At 42.9% G+C, this 21,255-nt stretch overlaps 2 protein-coding genes across 2 annotated transcripts in view; both read right to left on the bottom strand.

The window, feature by feature from the left end:
* LOC132894681 (zinc finger protein 345-like) overlaps nucleotides 1-21,255 on the bottom strand; it is a 139,691-nt gene that overhangs the window by 88,302 nt on the left and 30,134 nt on the right. Inside the window, exon 2 of the mRNA XM_060934826.1 lies at nucleotides 6,874-7,045. Coding sequence (XP_060790809.1) covers nucleotides 6,874-7,033 — 160 coding nt within the window. The 5' untranslated portion in view covers nucleotides 7,034-7,045. The remainder of the gene's footprint in view (nucleotides 1-6,873; nucleotides 7,046-21,255) is intronic.
* LOC132894684 (uncharacterized) lies at nucleotides 2,530-6,084 on the bottom strand. Its single transcript, XM_060934829.1, has 2 exons — nucleotides 5,486-6,084; nucleotides 2,530-4,993 (listed from the first exon to the last, which is right to left on the bottom strand). The coding sequence occupies exon 2, from the start codon at nucleotides 4,768-4,770 to the stop codon at nucleotides 3,646-3,648; it is 1,125 nt and encodes a 374-aa protein (XP_060790812.1). The 5' UTR covers nucleotides 4,771-4,993; nucleotides 5,486-6,084; the 3' UTR covers nucleotides 2,530-3,645.

Below are 21,255 nucleotides of genomic sequence, written 5' to 3'. Positions count from 1 at the left end.
GATGATGAGGGATAAATAGAATAGGGTTGATTGTTATATTAGAACTAACTTAGTATATGGTATATATTTATTTATGGGGATAGATATCTTCATATTTACAGGGATAGGTATGTAGTAGATATTTATTTTTGTAATTATATATTTATATAGATATTTATGAAGTGTATATATGGTATAAAGTATATATATTTTTGTAATTATATATTTATATGGATATTTATGAAGTGTATATATGGAATGAAGTATATATTTAATTTTGCAACTAAATATTTATATAGATATTTATGACATGTATATAAAAATAAAAAAAAAAGTGTGTGTGTGTGTGTGTGTGCATGCATATTTTATAAAAAAAAAAAATCTCCTCACCCCCGGCGGGGGGGGGGGGGGGGGGGGGGTATCCATGTCATCCTCAAGCTCGGGTCCTCTACCAGAGGCCTGGGAGTTTGAGGGTTCTGCGCAGTATCTTCGATGTTCCTAGGACTGCGCTCTTCTGGACTGAGGCTTCAGATGTTGTTCCTGGGATTTGCTGGAGCCACTCTCCCAGTTTGGGGGTTACTGCCCCAAGTGCCCCCACTACCACGGGGACCACGCAACCCTTGACCTTCCACATCCGTTCCAGCTGCTCTTTCAACCCTTGATACTTCTCAAGTTTCTCATGTTCCTTCTTCCTGATGTTGGCGTCAGCTGGGATCGCCACATCTATCACCACCACCCTCTTCTGCTCTATGTCCGGTTGGTTAGCCAGGATCTGTTTGTCAGTCTGGAAGCTGAAGACCCACAGAATCTTGGCCCTGTTGTTCTCAGCCACCTTCTGTGGTATGGCCCATTGGGACTTGGGTACTTCTATTCCATACTGGTTGCAGATGTTCCTGTATACTATCCCAGCCACTTGGTTGTGCCTCTCCATGTACGCTGATCCAGCTAGCATCTTACACCCTGTTACTATGTGCTGGACTGTTTCAGGGGCTTCTTTGCACAGTCTGCATCTTGGGTCTGATCTACTCTGGTAGATCCTGGCCTCTATGGCTCTTGTGCCATAAGGCCTGTTCTTGTGCTGCCATGATTAGTGCCTCTGTGCTGTCTGTCAGTCCTGCATTATCCAGCCACTGGTAGGATTTCTTGATATCAGCCACTTCCTCTATCTGACGGTGGTACATGCCATGTAGGGGTTTGTCTCTCCAGGTTGTCTGTTCCTCCTCCTCTGCACTCTCATCAGGGTTCTGCTGCCTGAGACATTCACTTAGCAGTTCATCCTTTGGGGCCATCTTTCTGATGTATTCTCGGATTTTCGATGTTTCATCCTGGACCGTGGTCTTGACGCTCACTAGCCCTCGGCCTCCCTCTTTCCGCTTAGTGTATAGTCTCAGGGTGCTGGACTTGGGGTGGAACCCTCCATGCATGGTGAGGAGCTTTCTAGTCTTGATATCTGTGGCTTCTATCTCCTCCTTTGGCCAGTTTATGATACCAGCGGGGTATCTGATGACTGGTAGTGCATACTCGGACCTTGTTCTTACCATTCAGCTGACTAGGGGTGTGTATCCGAGCCGGTATGACTCTATCAGTTATGTTTTCACTCATTCCTGAGGTAGGCTGATATATCATGAGGGGTTTTGCCTTACTGGATGATGTTTTGCCCCGACCAGGATTCGAACCCCGATCTCCTGCGTCGTAGTCAGTGAGCATTACCACTGTACTATCCAGCTGATATATGAGTTCAGATGCAAAACTCCCTAAATCCATTTGACCACTTTTTGAGAAAAAGGCCATTTTTTAATCAGGCCTTCATATTTAAGTATAGAAAGCTAGTTTTATTTGAAATCACAAGGTTATTAGTTAGTGAAAAATGTATGTTAATCTCACAAATGTTACTTCAGCCAAATTACTATTTTTTAGCAATTATTTTTTTTATTTAGCGTCAAAACCAGCCAAATCCCTATGTGGTTTGTGTGCAAAAACCTCTAAATCCATTTTTTCCTTACAGACATAGGTAAGTGTTACAAAACCACCAAAGATACAATTGAAAATATTGAAAATTATGATACCACACATATGGGGTGGTTGTGATGGTGATGTGGTTGGCTCACTCATAGCTAATTTAATAATGGGACCTATGATCATGAGCAAATTGCACCATATTTTTAGGTAATACCTAATAATACCAACACCTCTCTTCATAAATGAAGGCAGAAGGCCTGTCATGTCAAAATTTAAGAAATTCGAAATCCACACAGTGTAATCACAATGCCAATAGGTTTATTTTCTTCACATCAGTGGACTTTCTAAGCAGGTGATACAAAGTACTACACCCAATAAAATACATTGAAATAAAACTAAAGTGCAATATAAAAATCTTATGTAAACATGAAAAATCTATACACAAAATATACAGCAGCAAGCAACGTTCTGCCAAGAAAGGTAAGTTTATGTCAGTACATTAACACAGTAACAGCAATAACAATAAAAACAGCAGTGCAAAGAACTTAGATGGGTATAAATAAGTTAATGATGAAGATGAAATTGAGGTACAAGCCATCAAATTTATAGTATGAACAAAAGATTATTTAAGATGACAACCATTTTAGGTTTTTTTAAGATTATGAAACAGGTATAAGTTACATATTAAAAAAAAACAATTATGTTAAAAAGTTCACATCAACTCAGCTTGTTCACCTGACGCGTAGTCTCTGAGTAAGCTTACGAGGCTGCTGCGTTTTTGTGTGTGAGAGTGGCTGAGTGTTTGTGTGTATTCTGCATGGAGTGTGTGTGTGTGCGCCCCTGAGAATGTGTGTGTGTGTAGTAGGACTGTGTGCGCGCGCGCGTGTGCATGCATAATGTGTGTGTGTTCAAATGTGTCAGGTATCTCTCACATACTTCAGGATCCAAGAGCCCGTCCTTGGCGTATGCCACTCATCAAGCAAGGCTGGCTCATCTCATCTCATTATCTGTAGCCGCTTTATCCTGTCCTACAGGGTCACAGGCAAGCTGGAGCCTATCCCAGCTGACTACGGGCGAAAGGCGGGGTACACCCTGGACAAGTCGCCAGGTCATCACAGGGCTGACACAGACAACCATTCACACTCACATTCACACCTACGCTCAATTTAGAGTCACCAGTTAACCTAACCTGCATGTCTTTGGACTGTGGGGGAAACCGTAACACCCGGAGGAAACCCACGCGGACACGGGGAGAACATGCAAACTCCAAACAGAAAGGCCCTCGCCGGCCACGGGGCTCGAACCCGGACCTTCTTGCTGTGAGGCGACAGCGCTAACCACTACACCACCATGCCGCTCTGGCTGGCTCATTAATAATAAATAAATAAAATGATGAAGATGAAGTTGGAGGTACAAGCCATCAAATTCACAGTATGAACAAAAGATTATTTAAGATGACAAACATGTTTTAGGCAATGACAATTATCAAACTCAGGTATGACGATGAGGTATGTAGTAATGTAATGATACACACAGAATTATGCATCTGACACGTATGTAGTCTCTGAGTATGCTTACGAAGCTGCTGCGTCTGAGAGTGTTTGTGTGTGTATATTCTGCATGATGAGCGCGTGTGTGCCCCTGAGAATGCGCGTGTGTGGGAGTGTGTGTGTGCAGGGAAGGCAGGAGAGAGTCATTGGAAACAATTTACTCATCCTCCAGATTTTGTGCAATGTCCCTGTCACCTGCACTTGACAAGACATCATTGTAAAACTCCTGCACAGTTGCAGGCACTCCCAACTCACACAACAGCTTCAGCACAGCCCTCTTCTTTGCCAGCTTCACACAGTTGGCATCAGGTAGAGGAGCCGGTGCAAACTCTGGCCACCTCTTCCCTCTTTTCAGCACGGAATGCTGAATAAAATCCCCGGCAAAAGAAGACTTGACATCCAGCCTTTCCCCACATATTTGAATGACCCTGGCGTCACTAATTTTGAAAGATCGTTGCTGGGTGGTGAAGGCGGCGGCTTCCTTCTTGAAATCATAGCACTGCCAATCTCTCCCATATTGATGGATATTGCCATGCCTGTGAAGTATGGATGCGTATTCGTCTGGCAGCAGAATGGTGGTGTGCTTTCTGATGTCTTGTTTGATCCTGCCGAACACCCTGTCAGCTGGGAGGAAGCGGTGTCCTCGTACCGGAAAAAAATAGTTGATGGTGAGGTGGGGGAACAGCTGTGACCGGAGGCCAAACAGCATAGACAGCACATTAATGTTCTCGTTTTGGCCATAGCATGAGTCGGAGAACAGGCGCAGGCACTGACACAGGTGGAGGTTGTCTGCAGCTACAGCTGTGAAATAGTGTTGGAGAGCTGAGGCAATCATGTTGCTGTCCTTCGCGTTCTCATACTCAAGCCATGTGTACAGGTGGATATCATGCCTACTTTGGGATTCTCCTCTGCCATGGTGACGCACCACTCCAAAGACATAGTAGTAGAGTTGCCTGGAGTAGTACGTCTGAACTATGGCAGATTTCGGCAGGACAAGGTTCTCCATGATGTCAAAGCAGACAGTGAAGGAATCCCCCACGTCATTCAGGATATTGTAGAACTGACGGGCACGGCGTCTGTGGAGGGAGTATTGCAGGATTTTCTCTCGTTTCTCTTCTTCTTTTAAGCCAAGGTCATTCATCGCCATCCGGGACTTAACACACACGGAACATACATCCTTTGCCGGATGTCCGAAGGCCAAGTTGAAATCATATACGAAAATGCTCCAATATAGCGAGTAAGTCACTTGAAGGTGATTCTGCTCCGAAAAAAGGCGATGCATTTTTGCAACACTTGGGTCACTAGGCAGATACTTTCTGCCTGGAGCACCACGTCGGGCGTAATGGCTTGCTCTGCAGGCAAAGGACTTAATGTGACTTCTGATGACCTCCTTCTTGGCAGTTATTTCAGGATTTGGTCTTGAGCCTCCTCTTTTTTTTCTGGGCGTGCCTTGCCAGTTTGTAACCAGTGCCTGGCAATGCCCTGGACTCTCTCTTTCTTGACACCTATAATGACAATAAATGAGAAAGAAAGTTGAGAATTAAAATTAAGCTGACTGACTGTTCATTCTTGCTGTGAAAAATCAGGAGGAAGAAAAATTTTTCATTCATTCATGCAAATGACTTCAAAATATTTGAGATAATATGAAATGTCACAAATGCTTTGACCTTTTTTCATCTCCCATTTTTATACTTAATGATAGCATAAGATAATTAAACATGCCTTGACTTTTGATAGTTCTAAGTTAACTCTTTTTCTTTTATTTCATTTATGGTCTATGGTGATGTGTATCCAAGGTTGTGGTGGGGTGGGTAGGTGTTGGTCACTGAAACAGTACTGAGGTGGGGGTATGCAAAGGGGTGGGACGCCCACCACAGACTGCACTGATTTCAAACTGTCTACTGATCTACTGTATTAGCCTACACAAGCATCAGGGCATGGACAACTTAGGCAGAGACAGCACAAACTCGTGAAGGAAGAAACTGTATTGTACTTACAGAAAATGCTCATGAAGGACGCCTGGCAGACAGGAACCCTTGTTTTAGCTTCCTTCAGAACGGAGTATTTGATGGTCACGTCTCTCTGCCGTCTCGTCTTCATCATCAACTTGTTCCCTCCTCCGTTGAACCGGCATAATCTCCAAGTGGGACAGAAGTATAGCGTCCTGTTCAACTTTATCTTTAGATGTGTATAGCTGATTTTTAAAGTATGCCAGGTCGTTCTGAGTTAAGCTTGCCGCAGCGCACATCAACCTGTTGTGATTGCAGGCTATTCCATTTTCAGTATTTTCGCCACTATATCGGTTCATTTTCACTTTATAGCAAACATGATTTTCAACAACGCGACGTTTTCTCCGCCCATTCACTGTCTGGAGAACAGGTTCATCCATGCCATCGTAATCCATGTTGGTATTATCTGCCATTTCACGAAATCTCCCTCTGAATAAAGTTGCAGCTTCCTTGATGAGACTTTGTTTACTAGCGTTAAAGCACATGAGTCCAAGTGACGTTCTGATTGGTTGTTGAATATAGAGGCTTTTGTTGCTAAATCGAAGCGGCGTTTAGAGGGGTTTGATATTAAACCGATTTTTTAGACAAGACGGGAAGTGGTTTTTATTTTTTTACAAAAATGTTTTCATTTACATATACTAGATGTAACCAGGATTCACACATCCTTAACTCATTTTTTCACGGAGATGGCGTTTAGAGGGTTTTGCATCTGAACTCTATACATACATGCATGTATGTATAGAGTTCAGAGTATGTATAGAGTTCATGCGCACACACACACAGTATATATAAGATATGGTATGTAGTATATATTTTTGTAATTATATATTTATATGGATATTCATGAAGTGTATATATGGTATATATTTTTACAGGTGTATTAATGTAGCTTGGATTTCAGGGTAGTTAAAAAGGGGTGGGAAATTTAAAAAAAAAAAAAAAAATTGTACTTCTTCCCACTCCTTTTTCGAACAATGTGCGGTGCATTGTAATGTATTAGCTCTTGGTTATTTTATTTATTCTTTTTTTGTCACTTTTTTTCATTTTCTTTCTTTTGTATGTACAAATAGTTACATACATTTTTATACATGTTCGAAAATGTTCGAAAATAAAATAAATTCATCATTCATTCATAAAGTATTTTAAATAAATATGTTTCTCTCACTCCTCGCTATCATGTTAGACGCTCGATAAACAAAGTTCATACTTTAATCAATAAAAAAAATCTAAATTTCAAGGTCACAATTTGTTGATTAAAATAAGAGACTGAGGCTACATCCCAAATGTACTGTATTGCACTTTTAGTGCACCAGATAGTGTGCAGGGTAGAATAAACAGTGAGTGTTACTGAGCACCAGAGTGGCCTAATGTCTTACAGAGATAGTCTTTATCATCAGGATCTTCCACTTTAACAGAAAGGCCTTCAGGTGGGTTGTCGAGATCGTCTCCATAGTTGTAGATGCTCAGCTCCAGCGTCTCCTCTTTCTTCACACAGGCTTCTGAGGTCTCTCCATCCATGGATGTCTCCGTTTTCATGTCCTCACACAGCTAAAGATCAAACAAATAATCTGTTAGGGCGGGACGGTATCCATCCCACTCGGGAAGATGCTGCTCTCATTTCTCGCAGCATAGCTCGTAGTTTCAGAACAGGCCTAGTTGATCTGTGACAATCCAGAGCCAAGGCCAGGGAGCAGACGGACAGGCTAAACTGTCTGTCTGCTACCTGCACAGAGTCATCACACAGGTACCATTACATTGAAGCACGAACTGTTAATGAACTTCTTACTGATCAGCAGTTTAATGTACTGTGTTTAAACAGAAACATGGATTAAACCAAATGAGTCTGTAGCATTAAATTAAACTAGTCCTCCTGGTTGCAGTTATAGACACCAGCCTCGTCTAACTGGCAGAGGAGGCATCGCGATTCTTTATAATGATTATCTCGGCATGACACAAAAACCTGGACAGTTGGTATGAAGAACTTCAAACGCATTTGTGGCAGTGGGGGCGTGGCTTAGTGTCAGTTTGTGAACGTAAGGCAGGGCCAGGGAAGGTGAGTAGCAAAGTCAATGCACCTGTTGTCAATTAATGTTGTGTGTTTGTTGCAGTGACTGTGGAGAACAGAAAAGGAGGGAGAGCAGAGATTTCCCCAGACCAAAACACAACTGTGTATGCGCACATGTCTGGGTACCTAAATGGACGTTAAAGCTTGGAAAAAAAAAAAAGTGGTGTGTGAACGTCATCTCTCGCCTGCCATGCTGTCAGACATAGTTCAGGCTGTTTGGAGGTAAAACTTGTTGCAAGATGGCGCGCAGATTTTATGTGCGTCGGATGATTCAGGACAGTGATTCCATTCATGATTCAGGACAGCGATTCAATTCAATTTTGAGAACTGTGACCCTGATGAACAGTGCCTTTATTTTTAAACTTCAACTCGATCCAGCCAAAGATCAAAGGTAAGTGTAAATATTTCTTCTATTTCTGATGAGCAGATCGGTTGGTGCACGCGCTGTAGTGCATACACAGGAAAAATTTTTCCAGAGTTAACAGACCATGGAAAATTCTTGTGATAAAAATGCTAATCTGTGGGGGCGTCGTGGCTCAGGTGGTTAAGGCGCCATACCATGAATGCGGGCGACCCGGGTTCGATTCCGGCCCGAGGTCATTTCCCGATCCCTTCCCGTCTCTCTCTCTCCCGCTCATTTCCTGTCTCTACACTGTCCTATCCAATAAAGGTGCAAAAAGCCCAAAAAAATATCTTTAAAAAAAAAAATGCTAATCTGTAGCAATCTAAAATATAAATAAACATTTATATATAAAATGTAGGCATTTATGGACTGTTTTACGATTCAAAAACGGTCTCCAATCTATCCAGACGGGTCCCGACCACATGCCCCAAATATTTTAGCCACGCTGTCCCACACACCAATTTCACACTGATGCAAGAATTCACAAGACACACTGCATGATTTCTTCTTCTCGTGATGGCAAAAAGAAGCACATCATCTTTCTTCAAGAAAGACAACCTGCCTAACAAGAATCCTCCAGTTACAGAAACTTCTAGTAGTTCACTATCAACAGATCTCACTTTGGATGATGAATGCGCAGAAATAGAGCTCAACAACCACCACCCTCATCACAAGGAGGAGGATTCTGTTAAAAAAAAAAAAAAAAAAACACACACGATTCCACCCCAAACCAAACTTGGACCCAACAACGGGTTAGTCTAAATCTTTAGTGGCTTTTTTTTGTGTGTGTGTGACCACCAAGTACCTATGTACTGCAAAATATATGTTTTTGTGACCTCTATCAGGGTTCTCCACTTTTCAGAAATAAAAGGTGGTGGCAGGGGTTTGGGGGGCAAAGCCCCCCCCTTGAAGCTGACGGACTTTGGGCTTTTTTTTGACAGTGAAACTGGCCAATAATGGATAGGAATTGCTAAATCATTGTTAAAATCATTTTATAAAAAATTAACACTCTTACTGTACATGTCATCTGATGGACAACGGCCAAAGATAGAACTTTTAATACAAGATGTTTTATTGGGTCTGGTTTCCCAAAGTAGCAGCAGAAATTTAACACAAACTAAATTATAATAAAAGAGTTCAAGTAATTATTACCAAAAAAAAAAAAAAAACCCTGTCTATAAAACGAATACTGTATTGCACCATGTTTGCACCACCTGATTACATGCACATTACATGACCACTACATAACACACAGCGCCATGACCCAACTAATCCACCTCCCTTCAGAGGGCTAGATATAGTGGCCTGTCCCCACCCACTGGAAGATACCAATTACTTTATATTACCAACATTGCATAAACCATACATTTACATAATCTCGGGTCCAAGTGCATGCCAATAATCTTTATAATTCATAAACAAAAATACCCAGTTACAATAAATGCTGCTTTTAAAAAAAAATAATAATAAAATACGCATAATGTTAATGGAGTGCAACCACTACAGTCCATGTGCACCAGCTTGTGCCTGCCCAAGACTGGCACTACAAAGCCACCCCGGCCTTCATAGTTTGGGTCCTTTGACCCAGGAACCTGGAAGTCCTGCAGTAAACAAACAGTAAAGCAACAGGAAAACGCAGTTCTCACCTACACAATCACAGATACGTAAAATAAAAGACTTGAACTTGTGTGCGCGTGTGCACGCCGTTATATGATCACTGTAACTGTGTATGGTCAGAAAAGACGATAGATAAGCGTAACCGTTGCACAATAACACTACAAACAATCTGTGTGTGCACTGCAAAGTTACTTAGCTGCTGGCTAGCTGCAGCTTCCAACGTTGCCATGTGTCAGTATGGTGTAATGTGGTGCGGTGTAGTGTAATGCAGGGATAGACCTCAATCTGCAGAGCTCTGCGTCACAATCTGTATGCAGCCGGCTGGATGTTTTTCTATTGCAATCGCATGGCCACTTCGCATAGCCCCATAAGCATTCATTTAATGGTCTTCTGCATGTTAAATAGTTAAATTATAATAAAGTAAATACTTTACGATTTATTTGGTGCATACTGATGAAGTTACTTTTTTGGCCAAGGGAAGGGTGGCAGGCCAGAATTATAATGTGGCGGTGCGCCACTTTAAAAGCACCCGTGGAGAACACAGCCTATATTTGTTACGTTATAATCTAGATGAAATATTGGGTCGTGAAAAACACTAATCCTTTGATCAAAAAGGAACTTAACTAAATTTCAAACTAACAATGAGTATTTTGTCTGTGAAAGATGTACTGTGTTGCTTTTGATTAATATTCAAATACAGCAAGATTCTGTCCATGCAGTAGGTACAGGGTTTGACGAAGACGTTCAAATTTTCAAGTCCCTATACTCCATGGTCTTTCAAAAATGGAGTCCTTTATAATTTTGTAGAGCATTTTCCCAATGGGGACTGCTTTACGTCCAACCCTGCATTACTAAGAAATGTTTTTATATATGCTTTAATAGAAGAAACCATTGGAAAAGCAAAGTTCTGCCAAGAGACCAAGGCAGACTGATGGAAAGAAAAACTTCAGGTTGTCATTATCAAGCACAAGCCAAATGGCATTATTTAATGAAGGTACTTCATTTAATTAATGTGTGCACCTTGTTTTCAGTATCTTTACATATGAAGTAATCAGCTGTTAAAAAATAATAAATAAATTAAAATGTGCTGGAACTCAATTTTACTGGCTTTATCAGTATAAAATGTTACTACATGACTAAATATTAAAGTTTTGTTTTCTTAAATATTTAAAATCTTATTTTATAGCACCAAGACTCTTAAAGGAACAGTCCACCGTATTTCCATAATGAAATATGCTCTTATCTGAATTGAGACGAGCTGCTCCGTACCTATCCGAGCTTTGCACGACCTCCCAGTCAGTCAGACGCGCTGTCACTCCTGTTAGCAATGTAGCTAGGCTCAGCATCGCCAACGGTATTTTTTGGGGCTGTAGTTAGATGCGACCAAACTTTTCCACGTTTTTCCTGTTTACATAGGTTTATATGACCAGTGATATGAAACAAGTTCAGTTACACAAATTGAAACGTGGCGATTTTCTATGCTACGGAAAGTCCGCACTACAATGACAGGCGTACTAACACCTTCTGTGCGCTTCGGCAGCGCATTGATACGGAGCTCAGATATCAATGCGCTGCCGAAGTGCGCAGAAGGTGTTAGTACGCCTGTCATTATAGTGCAGATATTCCATAGCAAATGTACATATTCCACCAGAACAAGCAGGTTTCAGAACCCAGCGCGACACAGTAGAACAAGTTCTAGCTCTCACCTCCTACACTGAATCAGGATATGAAAACAAACAGAAAATTGGTGCCATCTTTGTAGACCTGTCAGCCACCTATGATACAGTGTGGCACGAGGGGCTCATGTTTAAGCTGTCGTCATATATAAAACATAGCGCCACACTGAGGCTGCTTTACAAAATGACAGGAAACCGTAGCTACTTTGTACGCATCGCTGACCAGATGAGCAAACCCAAACAAATACAGAACGGAGTCCCCCAAGGTTCAGTGCTTGCACCTACTCTTTAACATTTATATAAGTGACATGCCACCCACGGAATCCCTAAAATTTGGATACGCAGATGACCTAGCTACTGCCACACAGGCACGTTCATTTGAAATATTAGAAAAAACCTAACAAGAGACATGGAAACACTACACATCATTTTTTTTTTAATAAATGGTACCTGAAAATGAATGTCACAAAGACTGTTAGCTCTGTATTTCACTTAAACACTCAGCAAATCAGACACTGCAAGTCCGTGATAACATTGGAGGAAATATTTTGCCTTCAGACTTAACCCCAAAATACCTGGGGGTTACTTTAGATCGAGCGCCAACATTCAGACAACATTGCGAGGCCACAGCACAGAAACTCAAAAAGTGATGTGCAATAATAAGAAAACTAGCTGGTACCAACTGGGGAGCATCACAGTCTGTCTTGTGGACTTCAGCTCTTGTACTGTGCTACAGTGCTGCTGAGTACTGTGCTCCAGTCTGGAGCCGCTGCTCCCATACCAACAAAATGGATGTTCAGCTGAACTCAGCCATGAGAATAATCACAGGTTCCATCAAAGCCACACCTACAGCCTGGCTCCCTGTGATGGCATCAATCGCCCCGCCACACCTGCGCAGGGAACAAGCAACCCAGCGCCAACATGAGCGTATACAACTGCTGGACGAATCTACCCCGGTGAGAAGGGTACTTGACTCTGCCCCTAACATCAACAGACTAAAATCACGAAAACCATTCTTCAAAACAAGTAATCCAAATTTCAACATAAATGAATCCTGGAAAAGAGAATGGGATTCGAACATACCACAGGGAGGAGAAATAATTACAAACCCAACAGACCCACTCCCAGGCTTTTCGGCCCTCTCAAGACGCGAGTGGGTCCAATCCAATAGAATTTTATCAAAAAATGGACGAACCGCTGTGAATCTCTACCAATGGGGGTATCGTGACACTCCAACATGTCCAAAATGCCAACAGGCACCACAAGACATGGACCACCTGGTCCTTCACTGCCCACAAACAGCTATACCTGGAGGTTACAATTCAATTTATGAGGCGGGCCCAATATTCCAACAATGGTGCACTAACAGAGGTGTGAAATAAACCATACGAAACTACATCAAAGCCATAAAACATAACACTACAACAAGTGTTTTGTAGAAAACAATACATTTAAAAAAAAGTACATGAAAACAGGTTTTGACTGCAGAAGGTGCCGCAGTGCTGCAGGTTATTAAAAGCCTTTCAGAAGTACATGAAATAGAACAGACGAAACAAAGTACCCCTCAAAAACAACACTCCCCTAGTCAGGATTGAATGCCAATCTAAAAAAGTGGGTCTTCAACTTCGATTTAAAAAGGCCGAGATCAATGGTGGTGCAAATGCCGGGGGGGCAGATTATTCCACAGTCTGGGGAGCAGCGACAGCAAAAGAACGATCACCCCACTGTTTAGATCTCGACCTTGGGACTTCTAACAGAAGCTGACCCGAAGAATGCAGGGCCCTACCATGATCACGGATAGTTAAAATCTCAGACAAGTAAGAGGGAGCCAGGCTATTGATGGCATTAAAAGCAAACAGAAGTTTAAAATCAATTCTAAAATGGACTGGAAGCCAGTGGAGTGACAACAGCACAGGAGTAGTGTGTTCACGTCTGGACGTGCTTGTTAAAAATCGGGCCGCAGCGTTCTGTACAAGCTAAAGACGTAAAATTGAAGACTGGCTGAGGCCAACACAAGGGGCATTACAGTAGTCCGGTCTCTAACTGATGAATGCATGGATTGCCTTCTCGAGATCCTGCCGACTGAGAAACGGCTTCACTTTAGAGATCTGCGCGGGACAGATTTTTCAGTCCCGCTCCCGCAAAGAATTATGATTTTCAGGCCCGCTCCCGCCCGCCATATTTTGTCCCGCTCCCGCCCGCAAATCCCGCATGATGCAGACGTTCGCGTTATTTCTCACGAAAGTTCTTGTCATTGGCTTGGGGAATTAAACATGCTGAGCTTAGCTGAGCTCTCCACTGACCGATCCTCCACCTAGCGCATGTGGCGAGGGTGCGCGTTGCCAGGCGGCATGCGAAGCTGAGGCTTTACAGAGATACCCATTGTGAGCTTCACTAGAGGAGCTCTGCTCTTCTGCCATGATCGGAGATCTCAAACACGGAAGAGCGGAAAGGAATCAGAAACGTACGCGAGATTAGATCACTGTGGCAGCGGGGGCGTGGCCAAGCAGCAGTCTGTGAATGGAGGGCGGGGTTGGGGAAGGTAAGTGGCTAGGTCATTACACCTGATGTCAATTTGTGTGTGTTTATTTGTTGCAGGGATGGAGCATAAAGGGAGGGGGAGAGGAGAGAAGAGGGATTCGCTCCCCGACCACAACGTGCGTGCGTGCGTGTGTGTGTGTGAGAGAGAGAGTGTGAGTGAGTGAGAGAGAGAGAGAGAGAACGAGTGAAAGAAAGCTGAAAAGCTCAATAAAGTGAGTGGGTGTGAACACGAACTCTCGCCTGCCGTGCTTCTGTGCTCTACCCACATCGGGGATTACTACAGTGGTACTTAAACCTGGGACGCACGAAAGCTTTTCAGCTTTCTTTCACTCGTTCACTCACCTCACACACACACACACACACGTATGTGTTGTGGTCGGGGAGCGAATCCCTCTTCTCTCCTCTCCCCCTCCCTTTATACTCCATCCCTGCAACAAACACACAAATTGACATCAGTGTAATGACCTAGCCACTTACCTTCCCCGACCCCACCCTCCATTCACAGACTGCTGCTTGGCCACGCCCCCACTGCCACAACCACATCCGCAAATTTAGGGATCTTAAAATGTTATTAATGCCAAATAAAATATCCGGCACAAATTATATATGATGGACATAAATTAAATTTATAAATTTTATTTTAAACACGTTTTTAGTTAGCGGGACTGCAGCTTATCACCTCTCCCGCCCGCTCCCGCATTGTGCACTCCCCCTCCCCCCCGCAATGAGCTTTCAAAATTTGTCCCGCGCCGCACTGCTTTGCGTCGGGTCCCGCGGGAGTCCCGGGCTCTACTTCACTTTGGCCAAGAAGACAGAGCTGAAAAAAAGCTCGTTCTAACAGAACTAATCTGTTTATCAAATTTAAGCCCACTGTCAAACGTTACCAAGATTTTGTACAAATGGTTTAAAAAAGGGGGCCAGAATACCAGAGTTTGTTGTAAGAACATTTGACATTGGTGACGTGCCAAATAAAATACATTCGGTTTTGCTGTCATTCAAGTGCAAAAAGTTCCGTGCCAGCCAGTGCTTTACATCAGTAATACAATCCAGTAACTTGGTAAGCGCCGTATTTTCATTGGGTCTCATGGGCAAATATATCTGCAAATCAGCATAAAAGTGAAGACAGATTGTGTTTGTTTTTTTAATAATTGATCCCAGAGGTAGCATGTACAATGAAAACAGAATAGGGCTGAGAATAGAACCCTGTGGCACCCCACAAGAGAGGGATGCATATGAAAAACGGAGGTCACCAATCATCACAGCGAAGCTCCTATTTGCCAAGAATGACCTAAACCATTGGAGAGCAGTGCCACGGATGCCGACATGCTGCTCTAGGCGAGATACAAGGACCGCATGGTCAACTGTATCAAAGGCCGCTGTGAGGTTGAGCAGCACCAGCATGGCAGGATTCCTGGCATCCACAGACAGAGCGATATCATTGTGCACCTTTAACAGTGCTGACTCAGTGCTATGTTGGGATCTGAAACCAGACTAGAATTTCTCTCTAAAAATGAATAATTGAATAAAAACTTTTTCTAAGACCTTAGAAAGAAAAGGCAAATGGGAGACAGGCCTAAAATTGGACAGAACAGAGGGGTCAAGATGTGTTTTTTTTTTTTTTAAGGAGGGGCCTAACTACAGCATGTTTGAAGGCAGCTGGGACAGACCCTGAATTAATACAAGTGTTTATAAAAACAAGCAGACTTGACCCAACAGAATTAAAAACCTCCAAAAACTTGGCCGAAATGACATCCAAGGGGCAGTTAGTGGGTTTCATGCCACTAACCACCTTTGTGAAAAACGACAGAGAAATAGTCTCAAACAGCAGACTGTGTAAGAAGAGCATCCACGTTATCAAGGGACATATCAATGTTACTGATATTCTGTCTGACTGATGCCACTTTGTCAGTAAAGAAACAGAAACTCTTCACAGGTTGCAGCGAAGGCATCAGACAGAACAGTGGGGAGTGGATTAATAACAGAGTCAATAGTATTAAATAGCAGTCTTGGATGATGAGAGCTATTGGCTATAATGGAAGACAGATATTTGGACTTGGCTTCCTTCAGCGATCTCTGGTAAGCAGCGAAACTGTCCCTTAACCAGCCCAGGGATACATGCAGTTTGTCCTTTTTCCACGGCCGTTCAGCCCGTCTACAATATTGCCTAAGCAGACGGGTGTGGTCATTCAACCAGGGATCTGTCTTGATGCTTTTCTGCCGAAAAGGGGCAACAGAATCCAGAATCACAGAACAAGTAGAATGGAAAGTGGAGAGTAGACTCTCTAGGCAAAGGGAAGGAATCAGCCCACTGTCAGCATGCAGCTGAGGGTCCCTAAAGGCAACAGTAAACTCTCCAGCCGTCGACGAAGTAAAGATACGGCATCTGCAAGCTGGGGAAATGGGCTTATTGGCGGGGGGAGCAGCAAAATCAAAAAACAATGGGGAGGTGATCCGAAATGGCAGTGTCCACTATTTCTCTGAGGGAAACTGAAAGCCCATGAGAAATAAGATCGAGTGTGCCCATGCTCATGTGTTGGTGCATTAAGAGACTGGGTGAGACCAAAGGAATCCAAAAGGCCTTTAAACTCATTAGCCAGTTGACTTGCTGCACAACAAACATGAATATTAAAGTCTCCACAAATCAATAGTTTATCAAACTTTACAATAAAATCAGACAAAAACTCAGAACTCTTGAATAAAGTCCTTATTAAATTTGGGAGGACGATAGACTGTGGCACACAGCACGGGGCAGGCGAGGTCGATCACAAACAGCTGCAGTTCAAAGCTGTAATAACTAAGCGGTTAACATTCAGCATCTGAAACTCTCCTTAAAATATAGCAGCCAGACCGCCGCCACGACCAGCAGCTCGCAGGGTGCTGAAAAAAAGAACAGCCGGGAGGGAGGAGCTCCGAAAAGGCGCTGTTCTCACCTGGTTTCAACCAGGTCTCTGTCAGCAAGAGGAAATCCAGATCATGTGTTGTAAAGAAGTCATTCAGAATAAATGTCTTATTTGTGAGAGATCTGGCGCTAATCAGCGCAGTATGAGCTGAGCAACAGCCAGACTGGTGAGAGCAGCGGGTGAGCGAGTGAAGATTCCCCAACGCACAGCCCCGCTGACAGGTCCACACTAGCCGACAACATGGGAACAGCACCCCGGTATCATGGAGAACCGGTCAGAGCCACAGATACCTGTACTCCGTGGAACTCCGCAGATCGTAGCCCCTGTAGTCCATGGAGGATCCGGCTAATAAACGACAGGGATCGTGACGAGAAGAAGCCAGGTAAGATTTAAGTTTAATGAGAACTCCTCCTCACTTTCCACGTCTTCTGTGGCGACTGCTGCAAGGTAGCCAGCAGGAAAGATGCCGTAGATGTGGCGATATGAACACCAGAAAAGGCGGCGGCATCTCTGAATGTCCATCAGAGCCGCAGATCGACAGTTTTTCCAAAGACTCATGAATATTAAGAAGTGTCAGGCGATCATACACCTGCAGCGGTGAGACACTCCGTATAACAAACAACAGACTTGAGAAAAACAGCAACACACTCAGAGGGAGATGGCCAGCCAAACACACAGGTGCCATCTTCCCACCCATCTTGAGCAAGGCATCTAACCCCTAATTGCTCTCTGGGTGCTGTAGCATCGCTGCCCACTGCTCTCAGTATGGGTATGTGCTCATTGCTTATTTTGTGCTCATTGCTTAGAAGAAAATGCATTTTGTTCTTTCAGGAAATATCCAGGCGGCACGGTGGTGTAGTGGTTAGCGCTGTCGCCTCACAGCAAGAAGGTCCGGGTTCGAGCCCCGTGGCCGGCGAGGGCCTTTCTGTGTGGAGTTTGCATGTTCTCCCCGCGTCCGCGTGGGTTTCCTCCGGGTGCTCCGGTTTCCCCCACAGTCCAAAGACATGCAGGTTAGGTTAACTGGTGACTCTAAATTGACCGTAGGTGTGAATGTGAGTGTGAATGGTTGTCTGTGTCTATGTGTCGGCCCTGTGATGACCTGGCGACTTGTCCAGGGTGTACCCCGCCTTTCGACCATAGTCAGCTGGGATAGGATCCAGCTCGCCTGCGACCCTGTAGGACAGGATAAAGCGGCTAGAGATAATGAGATGAGGAAATATCCATCCTTCCTAAAATTTCAGCAAAACCATGGAGTGCAGGACATCAACCTAAGGAGGGGTGGAAACTGCACGAAAGAATCCCCGACGGTATTCAACTTTGCTTCCTTGGATAAGGTTAGTTTGATGATACCCAATTTATTACTAACCTATTGTTTTGGTTTTTTTTTAGATTTTATAGGTAGTTTATTTTGACAATAGTTGGACAATGAACAACTCAGCTGACTAGAAGAATCCTATAAAAAAAGTATATTAGATATACAACCCATAAGATTTTTGTATTCATTTTTACATTGCAAGTGCTCGTTACTAGTCTCATCAAAGAACTCCAGAAGAGCCCCTTTATTGAGGCATTTCACCTGACGTCACAGGGTCACGTGACGCCCCGGTGTCCGCCATTTTGGACGTCAAGCTAGCTAATGTCAACAACAGTAGCTGGTATGTTACTGTAGCAATGTTTACGTTCAGTCATTTGGATGACTGTTAAAACCTTTCAGTCTCAAGTTTTTCCTTTACTGGATTTACTAGTTTACTGAGCGCCCCCAGCCTGCCCGGGCGCTAGCGCGCGCTAGCTCAGTAAACTAGTAAATCCAGTAAAGGTAAAACATGAGACTGAAAGGTTTTAACAGTCATCCAAATGACTGAATGTAAGCATTGCTACAGTAACATACCAGCTATGATGTTGTTGACATTAGCTAGTGCTAACAGCTAGCTGCTAGTACACTGCTACAACTACACCGACCCTAATAATACAGTTCATGGTCATTGCCTGGTAACAGCAAATTTATAACGGACCATGTCTCAACAGACTAAGAAGTTATTTCAATGACATTTAATAACATTTTGTTTATCCTGAGGACCGAAAGTAAATAAAAATGTGAACAAACCTTAGCTGTTGGCGACCACCGGCTCCAGGGACGACCCGCTGATGTAGGCATGTTACCCAGCCTGACGCAAAATTTTTGTAGGTATCCAAACTCTTATACGCTTTCAGATCAATACCTGTGTATGGCGATGGGTTTTTAACGACATAGGTATACAGATCATGTGGGCCGAAGTCAGGTAAAGACGAGGGCTTCGTGTACTTCCGTACGTCAGTGAAGAATCCTGGTGGAAGCAGGTAAACGTCGTTCTCCAAGCCTGCTAACCTCAATTTTTGCAAATACCTCTCCCTCTGCTCGCCCTGTAAATGCCCTACGTCGCTGGATAGTGAAGGTGTTTTCTGCATCTCGCTCCTTTTTCTCTTATGTTTTTCGTTTGTCGCCTTCCTCGCATTCAAACTGATTCGAGCCGTGCCGTCCAAAATGGCAGCATCACATGACTTGGTCACGCGAGTGAAATACCTCAATAGGAGTTGGCCTTGACGAGTCGATAGATAGGACTATGGAGAAACACGACATCTTCATAGTCCGGTACTTGTCAAAGGAAGTCATGAAGACAACTTACTTTTAAAAAAAAAAAAAAAAAAAAAAAGAGAAAATCGAGGCTACCATCTACGAAACTCTGTCGTGTTTTCCAAGGGTAGAACATACCCATGAAAAAGGTAAACAAAATAATGAATATATTAGTCAAAGGTTATCACAATAAAAATAAGTGAATGAGTAATTATGAATAAATTATACTGGCATACTTTTGTTGCATTAGTTTTAAATTTTGCATAGTAGACCAATGAAAAATGAACAGCTGAAACTAATTTGCTATAGGTATTATGTAGTTTTAAGAATAGTCACAGGTACATTAGTTGGTCGAGTTGTCGCATGCGCATTCTGTGCTACGTACTTCGTGGTTTCCGAGGAGTCTTTTTTCCACGAGTGTTGGCGTTAATCACAAATCTTTTTTTATTCTTTCTACAAATAATTTTCCAGTATCCTCCCATTTTTTTCTCTCTCTCGGAAGAACACCAAGACCGGAGGCTCTTCCCCCCCCCCCCCCCTTTCCTCCTGTGTAAAGACCACAAGCAGAGGCCATCCACATGGGATCTGCTTTAATATCAACAGATCTTCAATTAAGGTACATGAATCTTTTCATCATGGCACACCTTCAGCTTGTTCAGTGTGCTGAGTGCAGGATGTTTAGTCATTCTTCTTCTGTCGCGAGTGACAGTTTATTTGTGAAAAAGTGCAAATTAGTTAGCTCTCGGACGGAGAAGATTGCAGTTTTAGAAGCGCGTATCCAGGCTTTAGAGTGAGAACAGTATAGTTTCTGTAGGGGAAAGTCTGGATGCTATAGATGGGAGTTAGTAATCCCCCCAACTCTGGCATTAGAGCCCTCACAGTGGGGCAAATGGGTGACGACTCGGCAGCATAAGTAGAGCCAAAGCTACCGTTGAGGGTTAATCCAAAGATAATAGGAGGGTTAAAATCCGATACGTTAAAATTTCCTACCCGCAAGTAACTAGATACATAGGAAAGCAAATAACAGATTAATTTACATATTGATTTGATGCGTGTTAAACAGCGGTCTTTTTTTTTCCCCAGTGTTTGTGTTGATTGTCAAAGTAATATGTCCGCGTGGTATGATGCAAACAAACTAATCTGTTGGCTATGTCCAGATCACGTGTTCAAACCGTCCTATGGTAGCTTTCACCATGATGTCACGAAATGGTCATGTGATGTTTTCGTTGGCAAGAGGCTATTTATAAATGGCCGATCGGAGTTATCGGGTCATAAATTATGGTAGTGTCGTGTTATCGGCTGTACATATGGATTTGATAATGATCCCAAGAGCTTTTATCGTATCCCCCAAAAAAAAACTGAAGCTCACCGAAAGCTTTGGATCACTAACAAGTGGGAACCTACTGACAATGACCGTGTTTGCTTTCAACACTTTATATCTGATAAGACACATGACTATTATTTTGTTTTGCAGTTTAATATTATGATGCCAGCCTAGAAATTCATTTTTTTTTTTTTTCACCAGCCAGCCGGACTAGTTACCTTCCAAAGTAACTAGCCAAACAGAAAATCAACTAGCCAAAATTTGTTCATGTAGTCTATGAATTTTACTTCTGTCAAAAATAACACAAAAGAGAGTAGTTACCATTGTTCATGACTAATGTGCATTTATTTCAAGACCCAAGTATTTTGATACTGTTGTTAAATACATAAATGAGAACAACACAGAGCACCATAATATAATAAAAAAATATATTGGAAAACTTGGCAACTTGGTGTATGAATATTGAAAACAAATATACTTATGACTATAGCACCCAAAATATGTCCAACATGCTTTCTGTATTTAACCATTTATATGAGAGAAAGCATTAGGAGCTTCATATTGACTAGGAATCAACTTGAAAAAAATTTATTATTCCATAAAAATCGTATCGCAGCCAAG

The sequence above is a fragment of the Neoarius graeffei genome, chromosome 11, assembly GCF_027579695.1.
Source record: "Neoarius graeffei isolate fNeoGra1 chromosome 11, fNeoGra1.pri, whole genome shotgun sequence".
NCBI classification, from domain to species: domain Eukaryota; kingdom Metazoa; phylum Chordata; class Actinopteri; order Siluriformes; family Ariidae; genus Neoarius; species Neoarius graeffei.
This window is presented reverse-complemented; position numbering and strand designations above follow the sequence as displayed.